The sequence below is a fragment of the Aptenodytes patagonicus genome, chromosome 1 (assembly GCF_965638725.1).
Source record: "Aptenodytes patagonicus chromosome 1, bAptPat1.pri.cur, whole genome shotgun sequence".
NCBI lineage: Eukaryota > Metazoa > Chordata > Aves > Sphenisciformes > Spheniscidae > Aptenodytes > Aptenodytes patagonicus.
This window is the reverse complement of record NC_134949.1, coordinates 152,909,638-152,929,085: the sequence shown is the minus strand read 5'-3', so window position 1 is coordinate 152,929,085 and position 19,448 is coordinate 152,909,638. Positions and strand designations below refer to the sequence as shown.

Sequence of the window (19,448 nt, the reverse complement as noted above, 5' to 3'; positions counted from 1 at the left end):
CCTCATCCACTAGGTGGGTCACCTGGTCATAGAAGGAGATCAGGTTGGTCAAGCAGGACCTGCCTCTCATGAATCCGTGCTGGCTGGGCCTCATCCCCTGGTTGTCCTGCTCATGCCTTGTGAGCGTCCTCAAGATGAACCGCTCCATAATCTTCCCCGGCACCGAGGTCAGGCTGACAGGCCTGTAGTTCCCTGGATCCTCCTTCCGGCCCTTCTTGTAGATGGGCGTCACATTGGCAAGCCTCCAGTCGTCCGGGACCTCCCCCCGTTAACCAGGACTGCTGATAGATGATGGAGAGCGGCTTGGCGAGCTCCTCCGCCAGCTCCCTCAGCACTCTCGGGTGGATCCCATCTGGCCCCATAGACTTGTGAGCATCCAGGTGGCGTAGCAGGTCATTAACTGCTTCCTCTTGGATTATGGGGGGTTCATCCTGCTCGCCGTCCCTGTCTTCCAGCTCAGGGGGCCGAGTACCCTGAGGATAACTGGTCTGCCTGTTAAAGACTGAGGCAAAGAAGGCCTTAAGTACCTCAGCCTTTTCCTCATCCTCGGTGACAATGTTCCCCCCCGCATCCAATAAAGGATGGAGATTCTCCTTGGCTCTCTTTTTGTCATTAATATATTTGTAAAAACTTTTTTTGTTGTCTTTAATGACAGCAGCCAGATTGCATTCAAGCTGGGCTTTTGCCTTTCTCATTTCCTCTCTGCACGACCTAACGAGATCCCTGTACTCTTCTTGAGTCGCCTGCCCCTTCTTCCACAAGCGGTAAACTCTCCTTTTTTTCCTGAGTCCCAGCAAGAGCTCCCCGTTCTGCCAGGCCGGTCGTCTTCCCCGCCCATTCTTCTTATGGTGTACAGGGACAGCCTGCTCCTGCGCCTTTAAGACTTCCTTCTTGAAGATCGTCCAGCCTTCCTGGACCCCTTTGCCCTTCAGGACTGTCTCTCAAGGGACTCTCTCAACCAGGGTCCTGAACAGGCCAAAGTCCGCCCTCCGGAAGTCCATGGTTGCGGTTTTGCTGGCCGCCCTCCTTACTTCACTGAGAATTGAGAATTCTATCATTTCATGGTCACTAAGCCCAAGATGGCCTCCGACCACCACACCTCCCACCAGTCCTTCTCTGTTTGTAAACAGCAGGTCGAGTGAGGCACCTCCCCTGGTAGGCTCCCTTACCAGCTGTGTCAGGAAGTTGTCTTCCACACACTCCAGGAACCTCCTAGACTGCTTCCTCTCTGCCATGTTGTATTTCCAGCAGACATCCGGGAAGTTGAAGTCCCCCAGGAGAACAAGGGCTAGCAATTGTGAGACATCTGCCAGCTGCCTGTAGAATGCTTCATCTGCCCCTTCATCCTGGTTGGGTGGTCTATAACAGACTCCCAGCAGGATATCTGCCTCGTTGGCCTTCCCCCTCATCCTTACCCATAAACGCCTAACCGTATCGTCATCACAATCATTGAGCTCTAGACAATCGAAACACTCCCTAACGTACAGGGCCACCCCACTGCCTCTCCTTCCTCACCTGTCCCTTCTGAAGAGTCTATAGCCATCCATTGCAGCACTCCAATCATGAGAGTCACCCCACCATGTTTCTGTGATGGCGACTAAGTCATATCTCTCCTGCTGCACAATGGCTTCCAGCTCCTCCTGTTTGCCGTCCATGCTGCGTGCATTGGTGTAGATGCACTTAAGCTGGGCTATCGATTTCGCCCCCAGCATCAGCATGCCACCCCTAGGCTCATCTCTAGTGAGCCTGGTTTTATCCCCTTCCCCCTTTGAACCTAGTTTAAAGCCCTCTCAGTGAGCCCTGCCAATTCATGAGCAATGATCCTTTTCCCCCTGTGAGACAGCTGGACTCCATCTGTTGCCAGCAAGCCCGGTGCCGTGTAAACCTCCCCGTGATCAAAAAAGCCAAAATTCCTCCGAAGGCACCAGCCCCAGAGCCACATGTTGATCAGGTGTGTTTTCCTGTTCATTTCAGTATCCTTCCCTGCCACCATAGGGATTGAGGAAAACACTACCTGTGCTCCCGATCCTTCAACCAGTCGCCCCAGTGCCCTGAAGTCCCTTTTGATCACTGCAGGACTTCTCTCTGGAACCTCATCACTGCCAGCCTGTATAACCAGCAGCGGGTAGTAGTCGGAAGACCGTACCAGACCAGGGAGTTTCCTAGTAATGTCTCTGACCCGGGCCCCAGGGAGGCAGCAGACTTCGCTTGACTTTGCTTGACCAACCTGATCTCCTTCTATGACCAGGTGACCCGCCTAGTGGATGAGGGAAAGGCTGTGGATGTGGTCTACCTGGACTTCAGCAAGGCCTTTGACACTGTCTCCCACAGCATTCTCCTAGAGAAGCTGGCGGCTCACGGCTTAGACAGGTGGACTCTGCGCTGGGTCAAAAACTGGCTGGATGGCCGGGCCCAGAGAGTTGTGGTGAATGGAGTTACCTCCAGTTGGCGGCCGGTCACAAGCGGTGTTCCCCAGGGCTCAGTACTGGGGCCGGTCTTGTTTAATATCTTTATTGATGATCTGGATGAGGGGATTGAGTGCACCCTCAGTAAGTTTGCAGACGACACCAAGCTGGGTGGGAGTGTTGATCTGCTCGAGGGTAGGAAGGCTCTGCAGAGGGACCTGGACAGGCTGGATGGATGGGCCCAGGCCAACTGTATGAGGTTCAACAAGGACAAGTGCCGGGTCCTGCACTTCGGCCACAACAACCCCATGCAGCGCTACAGGCTTGGGGAAGAGTGGCTGGAAAGCTGCCCAGCAGAGAAGGACCTGGGGGTGTTGGTCGACAGCCGGCTGAACATGAGCCGGCAGTGTGCCCAGGCGGCCAAGGCAGCCAATGGCATCCTGGCCTGTATCAGAAATAGCGTGGCCAGTAGGAGTAGGGAAGTGATCGTGCCCCTGTACTCGGCACTGGTGAGGCCGCACCTCGAATACTGTGTTCAGTTTTGGGCCCCTCACTACAAGAAGGACGTTGAGGTGCTGGAGCGTGTCCAGAGAAGGGCAACGAGGCTGGTGAGGGGTCTGGAGAACAAGTCTTCTGAGGAGCGGCTGAGGGAACTGGGGTTGTTTAGCCTGGAGAAAAGGAGGCTGAGGGGAGACCTCATCGCTCTCTACAACTACCTGAAAGGAGGTTGTAGCGAGGTGGGTGTTGGTCTTTTCTCCGAAGTAACAAGCGATAGGACGAGAGGAAATGGCTTCAAGTTGCGGCAGGGGAGGTTTAGATTGGATGTAAGGAAAAATTTCTTTACTGAAAGAGTGGTGAAACATTGGAACAGGCTGCCCAGGGAAGTGGTGGAGTCCCCATCCCTGGAGGTATTTAAAAGACGTGTAGATGAGGCGCTTAGGGACATGGTTTAGTGGGCATGGTGGTGTTGGGTTGACGGTTGGACTCGATGATCTTAGAGGTCTTTTTCAACCTCAATGATTCTATGATTCTATTCTATGATTCCCTGTGGGATGGGTCCGGTCAGCATATGGGGCCCTCTGTTCCCCTCAGAAGGGAATCGCCTATGACAATTACCCTCCTTTTTTTCTTAGCAGAGGCAGTCATAATGCGTGGGGCTGACTGCCTCACCCTAGGCAACCTCCTGGATGGACCTTCATCTACATCCTCGTTTGCCTGGCCCTCAAGTTCCAGGGCCCCATATCTGTTGTGTAAAGGCAACTGGGAAGGTGAGGGAGGCTGGGCAGGGGGTTCACCTGGCACCCCGAGCAGGGACCTGTTTCCATTCCCCCCCGTCACTTAGGTGATTAAATAAATCTGGCGATTTATTGCCCTATTTTCATTTTGGAAACATTGGTGGGATGTGAACCTCATGAGGTTCAACAAGGCCAAGTGCAAGGTCCTGCACCTGGGTCGGGGCAACCCCTGGTATCAATACAGGCTGGGGGATGAAGGGATTGAGGGCAGCCCTGCCGAGAAGGACTTGGGGGTACTGGTGGATGAAAAGCTCGACAGGAGCCAGCAACGCGTGCCTGCAGCCCAGAAGGCCAATCGTACCCTGAGCTGCATCAAAAGCAGCGTGGCCAGCAGGTCGAGGGAGGTGATTCTGCCCCTCTACTCTGCTCTGGTGAGACCCCACCTGGAGTACTGCGTCCAGCTCTGGAGCCCTCAGCATAAGAAAGACACGGACCTGTTGGAGCGGGTCCAGAAGAGGGTCACAAAAATGCTCAGGGGGATGGAACACCTCTCCTGTGAAGAAAGGCTGAGAGAGTTGGGGTTGTTCAGCCTAGAGAAGAGAAGGCTTTGGGGAGACCTTATTGCGGCCTATCAGTACTTAAAGGAGGCTTATAAAAAAGATGGTGGCAAACTCTTTAGCAGGGCCTGTTGCGACAGGACAAGGGGGAATGGCTTTAAACTAAAGGGGGGTAGATTTAGACTAGATATAAGGAAGAAATTTTTTACGCTGAGGGTGGTGCGACACTGGCACAGGTTGCCCGGAGAGGTGGTGGATGCCCCATGCCTGGAAACATTCCAGGTCAGGTTGGATGGGGCTCTGAGCACCCTGATCTAGTTGAAGATGTCCCTGCCCACGGCAGGGGGGTTGGACTAGATGACCTTTAGAGGTCCCTTCCAACCCAAACTATTCTATGATTCTATGTGGTGGTTTGAAGCTTAGCCCCAGGAAGCTGTTAGAGGATTGCTGAAAGGTGAGATGGAGTTTCTATTTATTGTAGACCTTATTCTTCTTTAAGATATTTATTGTGATATAAAGCTATGCATTAAATTACAAGTTTTTTCTAAGACACTGAATCTTCCACTGGGCTTAAATCTGGGGAATGATGGGGAGAGAGCGTGTAGGATGAATATGAGCCCCTACTTAAGTTCTGCAGAACTTACATACAGCAGGGGTAACATTTTTCTCATGTGAAGTGTGTGCTGAACGTGCAGTGGTTCCAAGTGATTGTGGATCACTTTTTCATCTTGTATTAAATTCTAGTTTAATCCACTTGAAATAGTGATTTTTCAATTGAAATTGATTGTGATGATAACCTTCAGAGCACCAACAATCTCTGACAGCAAGCAACAACAGATCTTAGGAAGTAGAATAAGATCAGAACAATCATCTGGGTATATTTCTTCAGAATACATTCCCAACCTACAGCAATTTGTGCTTTAAGGATTTTCTGAAGCAGAATTGGAGTCTCTGTATTAACAGCCTTGATGGATTTTTCTTGCATGAATTTTTGCAGTTACTTTTTTGAACCCATGTAAACCTTTATCATCCATAGCCTCTTCCCAGAAGGAGCTGCGCAGTTTCACATTTTGTGTGAGAAAACATATACTTTTGTTTTGAATCTTCCATCTGCCTTGACATCCCATAGGGATTCTAGACTGAAGGATTTCCTCTTCCGTGTATGTCAACGTAGTATGGGCACTGCTGCCAAAGAATTGTATCATCATCTCCGTCATGGGAGATTTCTTCCCAAGAGGTTGCATGAACAGGACAAATCCCATCTTTAAAGGCAATTTTAGAAGTTCTTCATTTTTATTGAAATGTTCTAATATGATGATCAGTGTTAAAGATTACATCTAAAAATGATGGGTGAGGGTAGCAGTCGTGAGCTAATCTATGGATTCCCTGAGAATGATGGAACAAAAAAGCAACACTGATTCACCTGTTTCCCACACATCTTCTAGTAGTGATTCTAGCGCAGTTTGAAACTTGCTCTTCTGCCAGCTTGCAGCCACAGCACATCATAAACAAATGAATACCCCCACTTTACTGAGCAGAATTCCAAATCTGGAAATACATCAATGCCTTTTTCCAGGCTGGATCACCTACATGATGGTAGCCTCTTTTCGCCGAAAAGTAAACCTGAAGACCATGGTTTCCTACTTAATGCATACAACCAGTTGAAAAGAGGCAGGTATATAAATGAGCTGAGTTCCAGCAAAATCAGTGGAAGTCTTTCCCTTCCACTGAGTTGGATTATATTCTAAATGAGGTACCTTATTAAGAAAAGATGTGACTAAATGCATAAGTGATAAGAGTGGCTTCCATTCTACATGCTTTGCTTCATGACTGGGTGCTTTAATATCAAATTTAATATTCATTCCCCAAACAGACTTTATTGGCAAGCTGACTTGCCATTGTTATGTACAAATGATGAGAAAATTGGGTTATTCACTGGCAAACAGAGGAATTCTTTGGAGAACTGACTGAAGTGAATACACTGAATTTTTGCAAACAAGAAATAAATGTACTCATTAGATCTAAATTTTAGATGAAGTGATATCAAATCTGGCAGATCTCTGGGTAAAATAGTATGTGAAACTGCATATTCAAGTCATATTAATTGTGAATTTCTATATAGTGTTTCCAGCTGGTAAACACTGATTTGGTTGTAAATGCACTGGCCAGTTTGCATAGCAGATGATTGAAATTAAATTAATGAAATCTAAATAAAATATTCTAAACAGTATTGTTGCTACAGCACAAAATAATGGACTCTCAGTTAAGGTATTAATTTTATTGCCTTTAAACGAAACTAAACCAGTTTGTAGCATGGCCTGGAAGAGAGCATAAATTTTGCAAGCATAATGATTGAGCACACCAATGTCTTACAGTTGTTTTAAGGTCTGAAGTTTTCACTACATCGTTTCTGTTTTTTCTCGCAGCAGTTGTAGATTGTAGAACCAAACCACCACATTTGAAATGACAATGTTTTTACTGCAAAATGTCTCTATTTTTGAGGATAGCACTATTCAGATTGTCCTCAAATTACCCCCATTAAAGGAACATGAGAAGTGCCTCCAAACAATATTATTTCAAATGCTATTACTTACATCTGATTGCTAGTGTTTTAAAGACATCAAGGCCCAGATACACAAAGGGGCATCATGGGACTCAGAGCAGTAACACTTGAGCATTTGGCAGCTCTTAGAGTGGAATTTAGGTACTTTGGCTCCATGGATGTATATTGAATGTCGAGATTTATAGTGCAGAGTGCTGTGAAATGTGTAAAGCAGCTAATAAGAAATGACGAAGAGAGCTGAGCATCTGAAACTGAGATTCTCTTAACTTATATACCCACTTACAGCCCTGAACTAGACATATTTGAGCCTTTGGGATTCCCAGGGTCCTCTGTTGGCATTGGATAAACTACATAAACAGTAATTTTTAGCATATAGGCAACATAGACCTAACTCCCAGGTACCCAGATGAAGTGCACTGGTGTGCCAATAAAAACCTCGGTGATCACTACTGATCCACAATATTCCACAGTTTGCTGCCAGAATCACAGCACCTTCTTTTGCACATTCCCAACTTTATCATCTACTGCAATATATTTCTCTCCATCTTTTTCCACATTATGTGTCATATCTGGTTCTGCTGAATTCTTAGTCTCTTTTCCAAGAATTAATGACAGAAGCCTGGTACTATAGAGCTTTTATAGTTAAGAGTCTTTTAAGTTTCCTACTTCTTGGATCTATAACTCTCTACAGTAAATTGCTTTGTAAGATTTGAGTAGACAGTCCCTGGCATTGCACTTACTAATTCAGAAAGTTCATCTTTTGCTTTTAGTGTTCTCAGCTAGGTTTTGAGTTCTCTGTAAAGCCACATACTTGTAAAGTGAAATCCCATTCCTTTCTTGCTGCTTAACATGTCACTTCAGTATCATATAGACATACATAATGTCCTCTTCTGGGCATTGACTACATTAACTCAGTGGCTGCATCATAAAAAGCTGTTACTGGCCATGATTTTACTTTATATTTGTTTCTTTGTGTAACCGCCGTGCCGTGTTGAATTATTGTTTTCTGTTATGAGGAGGTGTACATTCAAAGCCATTAAACAACTGTGTTTCATTAGTTACACATTAATCAGTTACTAATATTAGCAATGCTATGGTAGTGCTCTAGCCCAGATTGAGTTGGAGTTTCCATTAGAGCCCCTACCTTTTAGAGGGCATGGAAGTGTGCTTCCTGCTGAAACTTATTATTTATTATATTCTAAAAAAGATACCTACCTCCCATGTCATACTTACAGAGGGCAACAGTGCAGCGTATTGCTCATGGGTGCACACAGATCTAATGAGAGCATGCTGACATTGTTAATAGAAACAAAGAAAGTAGAAGCATGATTTAATCAAAAAGGAAACAAAGAGTTTGAATGCAGTACGATATTAGAAGCTCAAAAAGAGACAATCCTTGTGTGCTAAGTCCTGTAGAAGTAAGGTAAAAAAAGTAAAAGGGGTAGCCCAGGATCCCCTGTTGACCAGGAGTCTACAGTGCACATAGATGTATTACAGTAGCTTGGCTAACTCTTCAGCTCTGGGTTCTTTGGGATTTCTTTTGATGTTTATGTGGTGTGTACTACAGGTCATGCTTAATTCACTAATCTTCAGAGGTACTAATATAGCTCTCATCATTTTAATATCAGATGCTAGCATCTGTTTGGGGTGTTTTCCTGCCATCACAGTGGAAAGAAATAATTATGGCAGAACAAGCACTCTGCAAATGTAACTAACAAATTCCATATGCAAAGTAAAACACTATGTGCTCTGGGCCCACACCATAAAAGGCAATTACTGTCCAAATCCTTTTTGGAGTCATAAGAGGTAGACAGAATTAGGGGCCAGAGCCCTGTTTTAGGCTGCTATTTACTTATTTTATAAATAAAAGGGAAACTGAATTGTAAGACATTTATAGCCCTATCAAATGGTCAAGAGTGTGATAAGTCCTTCTCTTGTCAGTACTGAGAGATGTGGGAAAAGGTGAAATCTATGTCATGTAAAAAAGGATTTAAAATAGTATACGATATGTGTGCTTTTAGCTTAGTGAATTTCCTTGCCTGATTTTCTAGCCTGGACAGAGAGACCACAAAGCCCTATCCTCACTCATCTGTGGAAGATGAAGAAGGAGAAGAAGGAAAGAAAAGTATTATGAAAGAAGATAGGGGAAAAAAGAAAAAGAAGACAAGGGCAGAAGACGAAAGGCATCCCAGGGAGAGGATGTTGGACTCTGATGATCTTTTGTTTGTCTCCAGAAGGGAAGTAAAACAGAGAGGAAGAAATTCACTGCCTAGCAATGAAGAAGAATTTGAAGGTAAAGAAGTAGATCTGGAAAATTATAAATATTAGGGATTAAACAAATCTGATGGACCTTCAGTTAATCCCCACACAGGGAACCAGGTTTCTGCATTTCTGGGTGTTAGACCAGCCTGCTTTCCCGTGTCCTATGTGACAAGGTTCTTTCACCTCCTTTGGAAACCATTCTTCACACTGATCATTCTCAGCATGTGTTTCCACAGCAAAGGGAAGAACTGAATAAAGCATGTTCTGGCATATGCTACCTTAATTTCCTTAACATTTGTAGTAGCAGTGAAGATGCAATAACACCAACCTCAGCACCTGCTAGTAAGCAGAGTATATATTCCAGTCCCTCTACTGTTTGTTACTTGTTAGATTAAAGGTATGTCTATATTGCAGACATTAAATTATTGCATACGGAGCTCAATGCTTCAGAGGTTAAATTGCTTTTAGTGTCTGAGCTAGCTCAGTTAAAGCGGACGTCAGTATCTATACTCGGTGTCACTCTGCAGTAGAGACCTGGGCTAGTGTAGGTATGCCATTACATGCCACAGTCAGCTCTTCATTTTAAAGATCCTACTGTCAGTGGAAAGGTAAGAGGATTTTTATCCATATGTGCTAGTTGTACCTCCTTGTACTATTTTAAACATGTTCTCAACATCCTCATTAATTATTTACTTCCAGAAGTAGTGGATTATAGATTCACTCAATCATCATGTTGTCAATCAACTTGATTTGGCTTGAACTTTCCTTCCATGTTCTCACTCATCTTTTAAAGACTGTCTGCAAATTCCATTTACATTGCTTGTAACAGGTATTATGGTGCCACTGCATTTTAGGGGTGGCCTGGTCAGAAGTGTATGAGAGCAGAGGTGCTGCTCTTGTCCTGTAGCTGTGTGACATTTTGAGATGCAGATGCTGAGTAAATGTGAAATAATGCTAATGTGATCAGCAAGTCCTGTTACTGATTCCATGCAGGCTGAAGGAAAGATCAGATGAGAGCTGTGGCTATCTATGCACTTGAATCCTGCCTAGCCTTACCAAATAATCTCATAGTACTCTATCAAGACTCTAACAAGGCTTCAAGGTGGTATGCAGGTTGAACATGCTGAAGAGGGTACCCTGTCCTGTTCTTATGACACCATGGACATTGGATATGGCTTTTTTTTGTTTAAATGTATTTTCATTTACATATCCTTCTGTGTTTTATCAGAAAGGGGAAAGTCAGAGAGCTGAAACACCCTGTTTTCATCTTCAGACACCTACATAACCCTGAAATCTCGATTGTTGCCCTTCATATGCTGGATGCACAAATGTTCATCAGAGTGATCCCTTACCTGATTTTCCTAGTAGTTGTTTTCAATACTTCATTATTTCTTGATTGTTTATAACAAAGGCAGATTTTTTTAAAATAGAGTCAGCATCTCAGAGAAATGTTTTGAATATCTGTAAATACCATTAATAGTTAAAGCTAATAACTTTGGTAGCTAAATATCTTTTACAGTAACTAGGTTATACTTTTTTTTTCAAGATTTCTAAAAGCAGTCTGTTAAACTGGGAACTGGTTTATCTGAAAGATGCACAATCCTCCTGCATATTCTTTTCCTTGTAATATCTAATACCTGAATAATTTGGATATCTTTTAACTTTCAAAAAAGCTCAATAGTCCTGATCTATTTGCCTGATATAAAGGCTTTCTCTTCATATTTATAAAGAATAGTTTTCCGTGAATGTTAGTATGTGTGTAATGTGTTAAAAGCATTCGATGCCATCAGCAATTCCTACATTTCCTTTCCAAAGGTTTGTCTTGTCACTTCTTATGAAGTCTCCAGATACATATATATTTTTTAAATAATCTGTTTGGGCCGTGTTTTGTAACTAGTCCATGTATTAATCAACACTTCTTCCTACGGTTCTGCTGACTTCATGTGTACATTTCTCTGTTATATGAGGAAGTTCTCCTGAACTTGAATGAGCATTGCCCAATATAGAGATGGATTTTTGTGCTCTCCAAGATAATGTGGATTCAGCTATGTGGCTCTTATATAGGTGGTTGATGAAGCCTTGTATTTCCATGAAGCCTTATATTTCCACAGAGCTGTGGGTCCTGTATGAATTAATGGAGTACTTTGGAATGTTTGTGGTTTGGTTTGTGCTTAGCTAAAATATTGCTGATTGTTAGGAGGAATCAACAACCCATTCCTGTTATTCCCACTCAGGGAAATAACGTTAACAGAAGTGAATAAAGATTAAGAAATTATGTTAGTTATTTAGTGTATATTAGCTGCATTATTGTGTTGATGTGTAATTTTGTCTTATTTATTCCAGAACTATTATATTTAACACATTATTATTTTAATGTGCATGCCTACTCCTATTGTGTTAGTTAGTTCTGTATGTTTATGAGAGAGTGAATGAAGTCCTGGCAAATAGCCGCTGTTAGTGGGCCAATGATTCTTTGCCTAGGTAACTCAAATAAAACTACTTGCTTGAACAAGATCACAAATGCTTAACTCGGTGGTTATTGCAAGCATTGGTTTTATAGATACTTTAAAAAACATGCATTTGTTTCTATAGAAAAATTCTTCTCCCTGTCTTTCTAGTCTTCTCTCTGTTCTGTAATGCCTAAAATCAATGTTCATTTCACATGATTTCCTTGTTGATTTTCCAAAATGGTGATCTAGTAAAAAACTAAATCAGAAAACAATTCAGAGTGAAGTACAGGTATGATACATAGTAATAGACTGCATTGCCTGATGCATTAGCAAATCATAGCTAACAGAGCCCAACTGTCCTTTTTAATTTATAATGAGATGTGACTTGAAGCAATTACACTGATAATTACTGTAACTGCCAATATGGAGTAGGTGGGAGACCTTTGAAAATGATCCTTTTCTATCCTTTTCTATGGCAAATCTAGTTCCTCTGAACTGGCTTCAAGTGTGTAACAGCTGTGGCACCTGGCAGTCTAGTGGATTGGCTGGGTTTCCCACAGTACGATTTCACATTTTTAGCACCCACTTGTTTTCCAATCCCATTTTCCAGATAGTTCATTCAGCATTTGGAGAAGGCTATCATAATAAAGCAGTGTTCCCATCTGTTGGTCATGGCTTGTTTAATAAGCAGTTGATGTCAATTCAGCTATGCTTGCATCTGGTACTTACTGCAGCTGTGTGTTGTTAAGGGCTCCCCAACAGCCTCCAGATTTAGCTTTTGTTTTTCTCTTGATAGCGTGTTACAGCTTGGCCAAAACGACTCTCTCTTCTGTCAGGGTTGTCCGCTCATCGAAAGAGGAAAGTGTGTTAAACTTTCCATCTCTTTCCCCGTAAAGAGTGAAACGTGAAGATGTGCAAGGGAAGAAAGTGCAGTTCCATTGGTGTAGGAGGCACGTATTGAGGTGTCTGAGGGGGGAGAGGAAGGGTAATTCTGTCCAGATTCTGGGAGCAAGACCAGAATGATTTCTTTCAACATCTTGGGAAGGTACATAGAGAGCACGTGCGCTGGGTAAAGAAAAGAAACAGTTTGTGAACTGTGTGTGATGGGGGACACTCATTTAACAGTGCATCTTTCATTTTATTCGAGGCAGCAGTATGGCTGAAATACCCTTCAGTATTTTAGTCCAGCAATGTTTTTGTACTGCAGGCAGGTACCGTCAGCTTATAGGATACAGTCAAGAAATTTCCTGAACCTCACACAGGTGAACTCCAGACTCCTGTCTGTCTCTTAGGTTGCCCAAGAAGAATCGGAATGTTCCTTTTGTGTATCTAAGTGCTGATGTGCATGTATAAGACAATTTCCAAAGGCACGCTTTTGATTTTTAAGCCCTCAGCTTCAGGGTTTTCAGTGGTAGCTATGGATGATCAGCATACTTAAAACTAATCATACTCATGTCTCGTACTCTCTACATACTCAGTCTGTGCTGTTGCTTCCCCACCCCGTGTATCATAACTATTCTTCAGATGCCTCCCACCATTTTGTTTTCTGCTACACGAGTGTTTATTATACGATCATTTAAAAGCCCAAAATCCCCCCTAAAGAAATACGCAAAGCAAAATAGAGCATGTGATTTTGTTTACTTTGTTTCTTCCTATTTTATTCTCTTTCATTTTTCCTCCTGCTTCCAGTCTTTTGCCATTCATTCATTATGATTGTCATCATTTTGTGCCAGGAAGGTGCCTAGTAGTTGGTGGTCTCATTTGATATGATTGTAAAAAGTGACTTTTCAGGGCCACAGTATTGTTAACAGCAAACCAGAGAAGATCAGCATGGTCGTACTGGGTCAGACAAAGGTCCATGTAGCCCGGACCCTGTCCCCAGCAGTGGCTAGAAGATGATTCCTGAGGAAGAGTAAGAACAACAGTTGGCATGTGAATAACAACAGCTACAAGCTTAAAGAATACTTAAAAAGCAGACTGGTTTGAACTTGTGAGGGTGAAAGCAAAAAGGAAAGCGGTGAAAAGCCTCTTTACACAAGGCTACTGCTCTGTTACCATAGTCATGGAGTCATTCGTTCCACGATAAATTTCAGGGCCTGTGTTGGGGGGGTGTTGAACTGTTATATCCAAGCTCACGGTGGGTCAATATTTTCTCTCCCTAAAGAGTACCTGTTCTCTCCTAGCATCTTCATTCTCCATTTCATCATCCTGGTGCTCATCAAGGCGTCAAACTCTGCAGTTGCTGAGTGCTTCAACTCCCAGCTCACCAAAGCATCCCTGTTGCTTGCACAGTCCTGCTGTAGAAAAGTCTCCAGAGCCTGGTAAAAGCCACATCACCAGAATTATTAGAGTCAACATTGAGCAGCAAGGATTGGCAAGACAGCCTCAGCACCACTGCACAGAGCAAAGGAAGCCACGTTAAGGGTGCACGATGAAGGACCTTGTGAGGAATGGATGAGGCTGCGAATAGGGAAGATTTTTAGCACCTGTAACTGTGAAATTTTATTGCTTGAATCAAAAATAAACCGACTAGTTAATGCTGATTTATCTATGATTTTGCAGACTTACTTTGGAGGTATGAAAGAGAAACAGTGTCAGAGGTTCAGCTGTGCTGCTGAAAAGTATCAATATGAGAAGAGCGAATGGAAAACTGTACTTGTCTGAGTATCCTTTGTTTGCAGTAGACCTATTTGATTTATTAACTGTGGGTCTTTCTTACAAAATGCCTTTTTCCAAAACTCCTTTTTCACAGACTCAGTCTGTAAGGCATCCGGGAAGACCTGCGGCAGGGAGCTTACCCAGTTTTCCACTGGTGCTGACTTTTACATGTATCTGTCCTAAAGTTTTCCCACTGATGGAGACTGTCCCACGAGAACAGAGATGAAGTGCTTTGCCCTTGAAGACTAACCTCTTGGTAACACAGACTTAGACCAAGGGCTGAATTTTTCTCTGTGACTTTTGATATAAAGCCAGTGCTACTCTGAAGGCAGAGGAATTGCTTCAGGGTTACAGCATTATAAATGAAAGCAGGAATTGCACCTAGACACATTTAGGAGCATGTCTACTCTTAACTCCCAAATAATGGATAGGTGACTGAACCCAGTAAAAAAAAAAAAATCCAAATAAAGATTCATTTTCTCTATCTAAAAAATGTAATGTGATATTCACTGTCTAAGACATGACGTTTGAAATGGCACACAGTTGGGGGGATGTAGTGTGTTTAGCGCTGAAGATCCTCGCCTCAACCAAAGTTTGACTTGTGGATGTAGTGACACAATTGTATGCTTGTGTAGGGCTTTCTGTTAAGAAGGTGAAGACTGATTCTTAATACTTTTGACATATCGAGGTGAATGGACATTAAAGATTCTTGCAAGCTTGACTTTAGATACCTATGCAATTTCCAGGCAGATGTATGTATTCATCTTCGCATTTGAAGTAAAGTGGAGTTGAAAAGACACATTTAACCAAAAAGAAACAGAAGGTGGCCAATTAATGTATACACATGTATATATTGTAACCCAGTGGTACATTTATATTTGATGAATTCCAGCTTTTATGGTAGCAAATTTAATCATGGACCTTTTTTGTGTTTCAGATAAATGACACATTTATAACTGGGTCTGGCTGCTAGGATATTCTTTTGCTTTGATGTAGCAGTAATATCTCAGGTCTTTTCCTTTATTATCTCCTCTACACTTCAATTCTTCTCTTTTTAAATGTCTTTCTCAGATGAAGACTATTCTTAGATTAATACTGCATTATTATTACATTCCCCATATCTTTCTGAATGAATTAGCAAATACTAAAGATTGCTGCATGATTAAACAAAGAGTAATAGAGACAATTTCACCTTACAAGACGGTGTTCTGGCCGTCCTGGCTCTTCTGGATGCCTAGAGTGTAACATCGTTACTGCAGATTTCAAACGGCAGTGACAGGGGTGCTGTGCTACTGTACCCAGGGACTCTAGGGCCCTGACAGAGCCAGTGATATGGTGAGCCAGGGACATCTCTGCAGCTGAGCATTGATTTCTGCATGTTGTTAGGGAGGCTTTTGCATAGATATGTGGGGAAATAATTTCCATCAGTGGCAAAATGTGTGGGACAGAAATACAGAAGACATTTCCTCTGCTCAAGAAAGGTTTTTCTAAGTTGGGGTTGGCTGGAGCCCAGGCGTTTTACCATATGGCTTCTCTTACGGTCTTTCTGTGTGTTTGTGTCTGGTTAGAATAATAGTGAGGAAGCGCCTTCTTTGAGTGAGGGATCTCTATTTCATGCAGCACACTTCTTCCGAGCACTAAATATTTCACTTAGCACAATGTAACCATGATAGCATGGCGAGAACCTTGACTTTTGGCTCTGAAATCTAAAAGAAACAAAGCAATGAACAGAAGACGTCCCAAACACTGTGAAATGCTCAGCTCCCACCAAAGGTCTTTCTGTGTTGCTAGTGCCTTGCTCTTGTGAGGTAAATTCCCGGTACAATGGAGTGGGTGAAACATTCTGGTTTGATTTTACAGATGCAGGAAGGTGACGTTTGGTTTATGGCAAAGCTGGTAGAGTCTCCCTTGAGGCCAGTGTGGAGACAACACCTGGAGCTGCTCGTGGTGCTTATTGCCAAATCTCAAGGAGCGACTCAGAGGAGGAGAAGGTCCCACATTATTTTCAGATGAATGGGTGTCCCCTGCCATAGGAGAACTAAAAGTACCATACTCAATACCGTGCTTCTCCTGGGCTCGATTTACTGGCTGTGCTTCCATATACAAGCACAGTGAAAATCTCAAGCCCCACTCTGTCTGTGCTTCACATTTTTAACAGACATTAATACGAAGCGAGAATAGCCTGATGCCATCATTTAGGAGAGAGTATAAAAAATAACATTTCTAGAGCCAATGGAGGCAAACAGAGTCTTTGAGGATATATTTTAGGCATCTCCTCTCAGGCGCTTCCTTTAGGCATATTGCAAGTGCCGGCTCTAGGCAGCTAGTTCAGGTGTACACTTGACCAGGAAAATCCTATCCACTGTCTGTGTAGGTAAGTATTTCCCAGGAGAACACTGAGCTATCCGTTTTTGGAAAATTTTGAGATTTTGATACCTGTTTCTGTCTCAGTGTGGAGATATTTTTGTTTAGTAAAGGAGAATTACAGAGTTTGTGTAGCCAGAATGACCTTGCAGCCAGGATACTTCAGTGGGATGTGAGAGAGATGATTGAAATTTCTGTCTAGCCTGATTCAGGGAAGACTCAAACCTGGGAAAAACTGTAATTCTGAAATGGTCTATCCTGGAAGTTGCAGTTTGGATAGTTCATGTTACCTTCTGTTCTGCTGCTCAGCCTCCTTACTTACTCCATGGTGTCCTGGAGTTTTCTCTTGGAGAATGAAGCTGGCACACACACGGAGACCCTGGTTATAGGGAGTCACTGGGGATCTGTTCTACCCAGAGGAAAAACTGGAAGTGGTATCATTATACCACAGCATCCATGAAATTTTCGGCCAGGATAGCTGGGAAGAAATATTTCTACTGTGGACATGAACACTTTGGTTTTCTGGAGCAAATGGCACTACCAATGAATGGAAGAGCCCTATAAATTTTGGTAGAAAAGATACCTCAATGAAAAGTTTGTTGAAGAGAAAATCTACTTTTCCCCCAAGAACGGCTTCCAATCACATGGACCGTGGAATCTACCAGCTCACATTTTTAGCAGAAGAAGATACGTCTCAATCAGACTTATTGAGCACTGACATGATCATCCCACCTACGTCTCTTGCCATTACTGTGTATTTGAGGCTGAATGTGTGCAATTCCAATGACATGAACAAAATGGAGTGTGGGCCAATTTTGCAAGTACATATTGTTGAAGTATGTGCAGATGGATTGTATGCCACCCCACAGTGATGAAGACCGGGATCCTCTTGAAAAAATAGCTGAAAAAACCTTACCTTAGTATTCCACTGGGTGCAATACAAATTTGTGAGAAATACAAACAGGAATGTTAACCAAGCGCAGGATCAAAACTGGCAGCACAGGTAGTCTGCTGGTGAATTCTTCTTCTGCATAAAGGGTGATCATCAATCACTGTCGGTTCTTCAGACAAGCTATATTTAAAGACCAATTTATTATAGAAATAAATGGTGATGGATGAGCTCTCTTTTCGCTTGTTATTAAGGATCCATTTCACTGTTCCTTTCTGGGTGTGCAGTCTGACCTCAAAAAACACCTGTTGTGGGATAACATTTATTAACTTTCCCTACCACGGCCCACAAGACTTTTTTCCTGCCTGAGTTTGCTCAAATGTTTTGTTGCATTGCTTTGTATTAAGCCTGGGAATTGTCAGGATGATTTATTCTTTTCATTCGAACATTCCTGTTGGTCCGTTCTCACAACATGAGCTCTGTCCCGAGTTCCACACCGTGCTGCAGATGCACAGGAGGTTATGTTTTCATATGCTTACTTATAGGCAAGTAGTATTATGGTGGTCTGTCAACAAGATGAATTTTCCAATTAGATTTGCTTGACCGGGATGGCCTAATTTCAGGTTCTGTTAATAGAGCATAACCAGACCACCGAAAACCCAGGTTGCTGGTTCCTCGTGCTGCCTCATACAAAGTTGGCAGTGGTGGGGTTTGGGTTGCCTGTCTGGCTTTGGGACTGGCCAAGGCTATGCTCAGACTTCTTCTTTGTGATTCTTTTCCAACTACTGAGATGGTACTTTTCCTTTTCACTCCCCCCCCTCCCCCCCCCCCGTTTGTTTTTCATAAAGATAGTCTTCAAAACAAACAAACAAACAAAAAACAAAAAAGAAAAAAGTTACATTCACCCCCACCTGTATTTGTCATTCTGGATCAAACTCTGGACCCCAGGGGTTGAGACTCAGCCCCTGGCATTCAGCATTAGCTGCATTCGTTGGTGCTGCACAAGAAGGTAAAAAAGAAATGCTTTATGCTGGGCTGCTTGGTTGAGCAAAAGAAAGGCATAGGAAGAGAACACCTGCCAGTTAGCTGTCATATTGGCAGTGTGACCATGAAACTCCCGAGGTCCAAGGGAAGTAAGGATAAAAGGGGAAATGAGGGTAAAGGCTTTTATGAGACCAGCTGATTGAACTGGAGGAAGTGGAAAAGCTTTTGAGATTGAATTCCTTTAGCAAGTCATCAGTAACCTCCTACTCAGTTGTGAAACCATGGAATCGGATCAATGTCCTATCTTCCAAGAAAAAGGGCAGCTTCATGGAGGAAGTTTGTATAGCAAACTTTGACTCGATCTGCACAGGTATGCAAAGGACCTTTTCCTCCATGGCTATTTCCTTCCTTGCCTAGTGAGAACACTGCTAGCTTGACTGCTGCATAAATACAACTGAGCTCCAAAGGGCTCAGTCCTCTGATAAACGACACTGTGAGAGATCACACAGCTGCTCTTAACCACACATCCACACTGCTCCGAGTGGATCTGGGGTCACCTGTAACCACCTCCTGTTGATAAAACGAGGGTGTTAGCATCAAACCTGAGGTTTTCCCCCAGCTGGGAGGTGCCTCTCCTGGGAGGAGGGGGTGCTTGGCAGAAAAGGGTGCAGGCTTATGCCGACTGCTCTTGAAAACCGAGCAGTTAGCAATGCCAGTCCTCCCACACTGGCCCTGGAGCCAGGCCAACAGCACTAAGCAAGTGCTGTCCCTAACCAAGTCACGAGCCAGGCCAACAGCGCTAAGCAAGTGCTGTCCCTAACCAAGTCACGAGATGAGGTTTGCTGATGAAGCCTTGCTGCTTCTGGAGAGACTCGCCTCAAACCGGCTCAGTAGTACCCACATTCCAATTTAATAGAAAACATGCTGAAGGGCAAAACTGTGTGAGGGTTGATTTCAGCACATCGTAAGCTCGGTCTTCTAATTACAGGGCTGTAAGAAAAGGTTAGAAGCAAACAAATACAAACACGTCTGTGGCCTAAACTGAACACCAGCTCTTTTTGCCCAGTTCTTCCACTCCAAC

General features: G+C 43.4%; 1 protein-coding gene across 1 annotated transcript in view; it reads left to right on the top strand.

Annotated features, from left to right (window-relative positions):
• The window catches only part of VWA3B (von Willebrand factor A domain containing 3B), a 77,893-nt gene extending 63,884 nt beyond the window's left edge, over positions 1-14,009 (top strand). Inside the window, exons 28-29 of the mRNA XM_076359101.1 lie at positions 8,812-9,053; positions 13,656-14,009. Coding sequence (XP_076215216.1) covers positions 8,812-9,053; positions 13,656-13,894 — 481 coding nt within the window. The 3' untranslated portion in view covers positions 13,895-14,009. The remainder of the gene's footprint in view (positions 1-8,811; positions 9,054-13,655) is intronic.
• Positions 14,010-19,448: the final 5,439 nt, after the last annotated feature.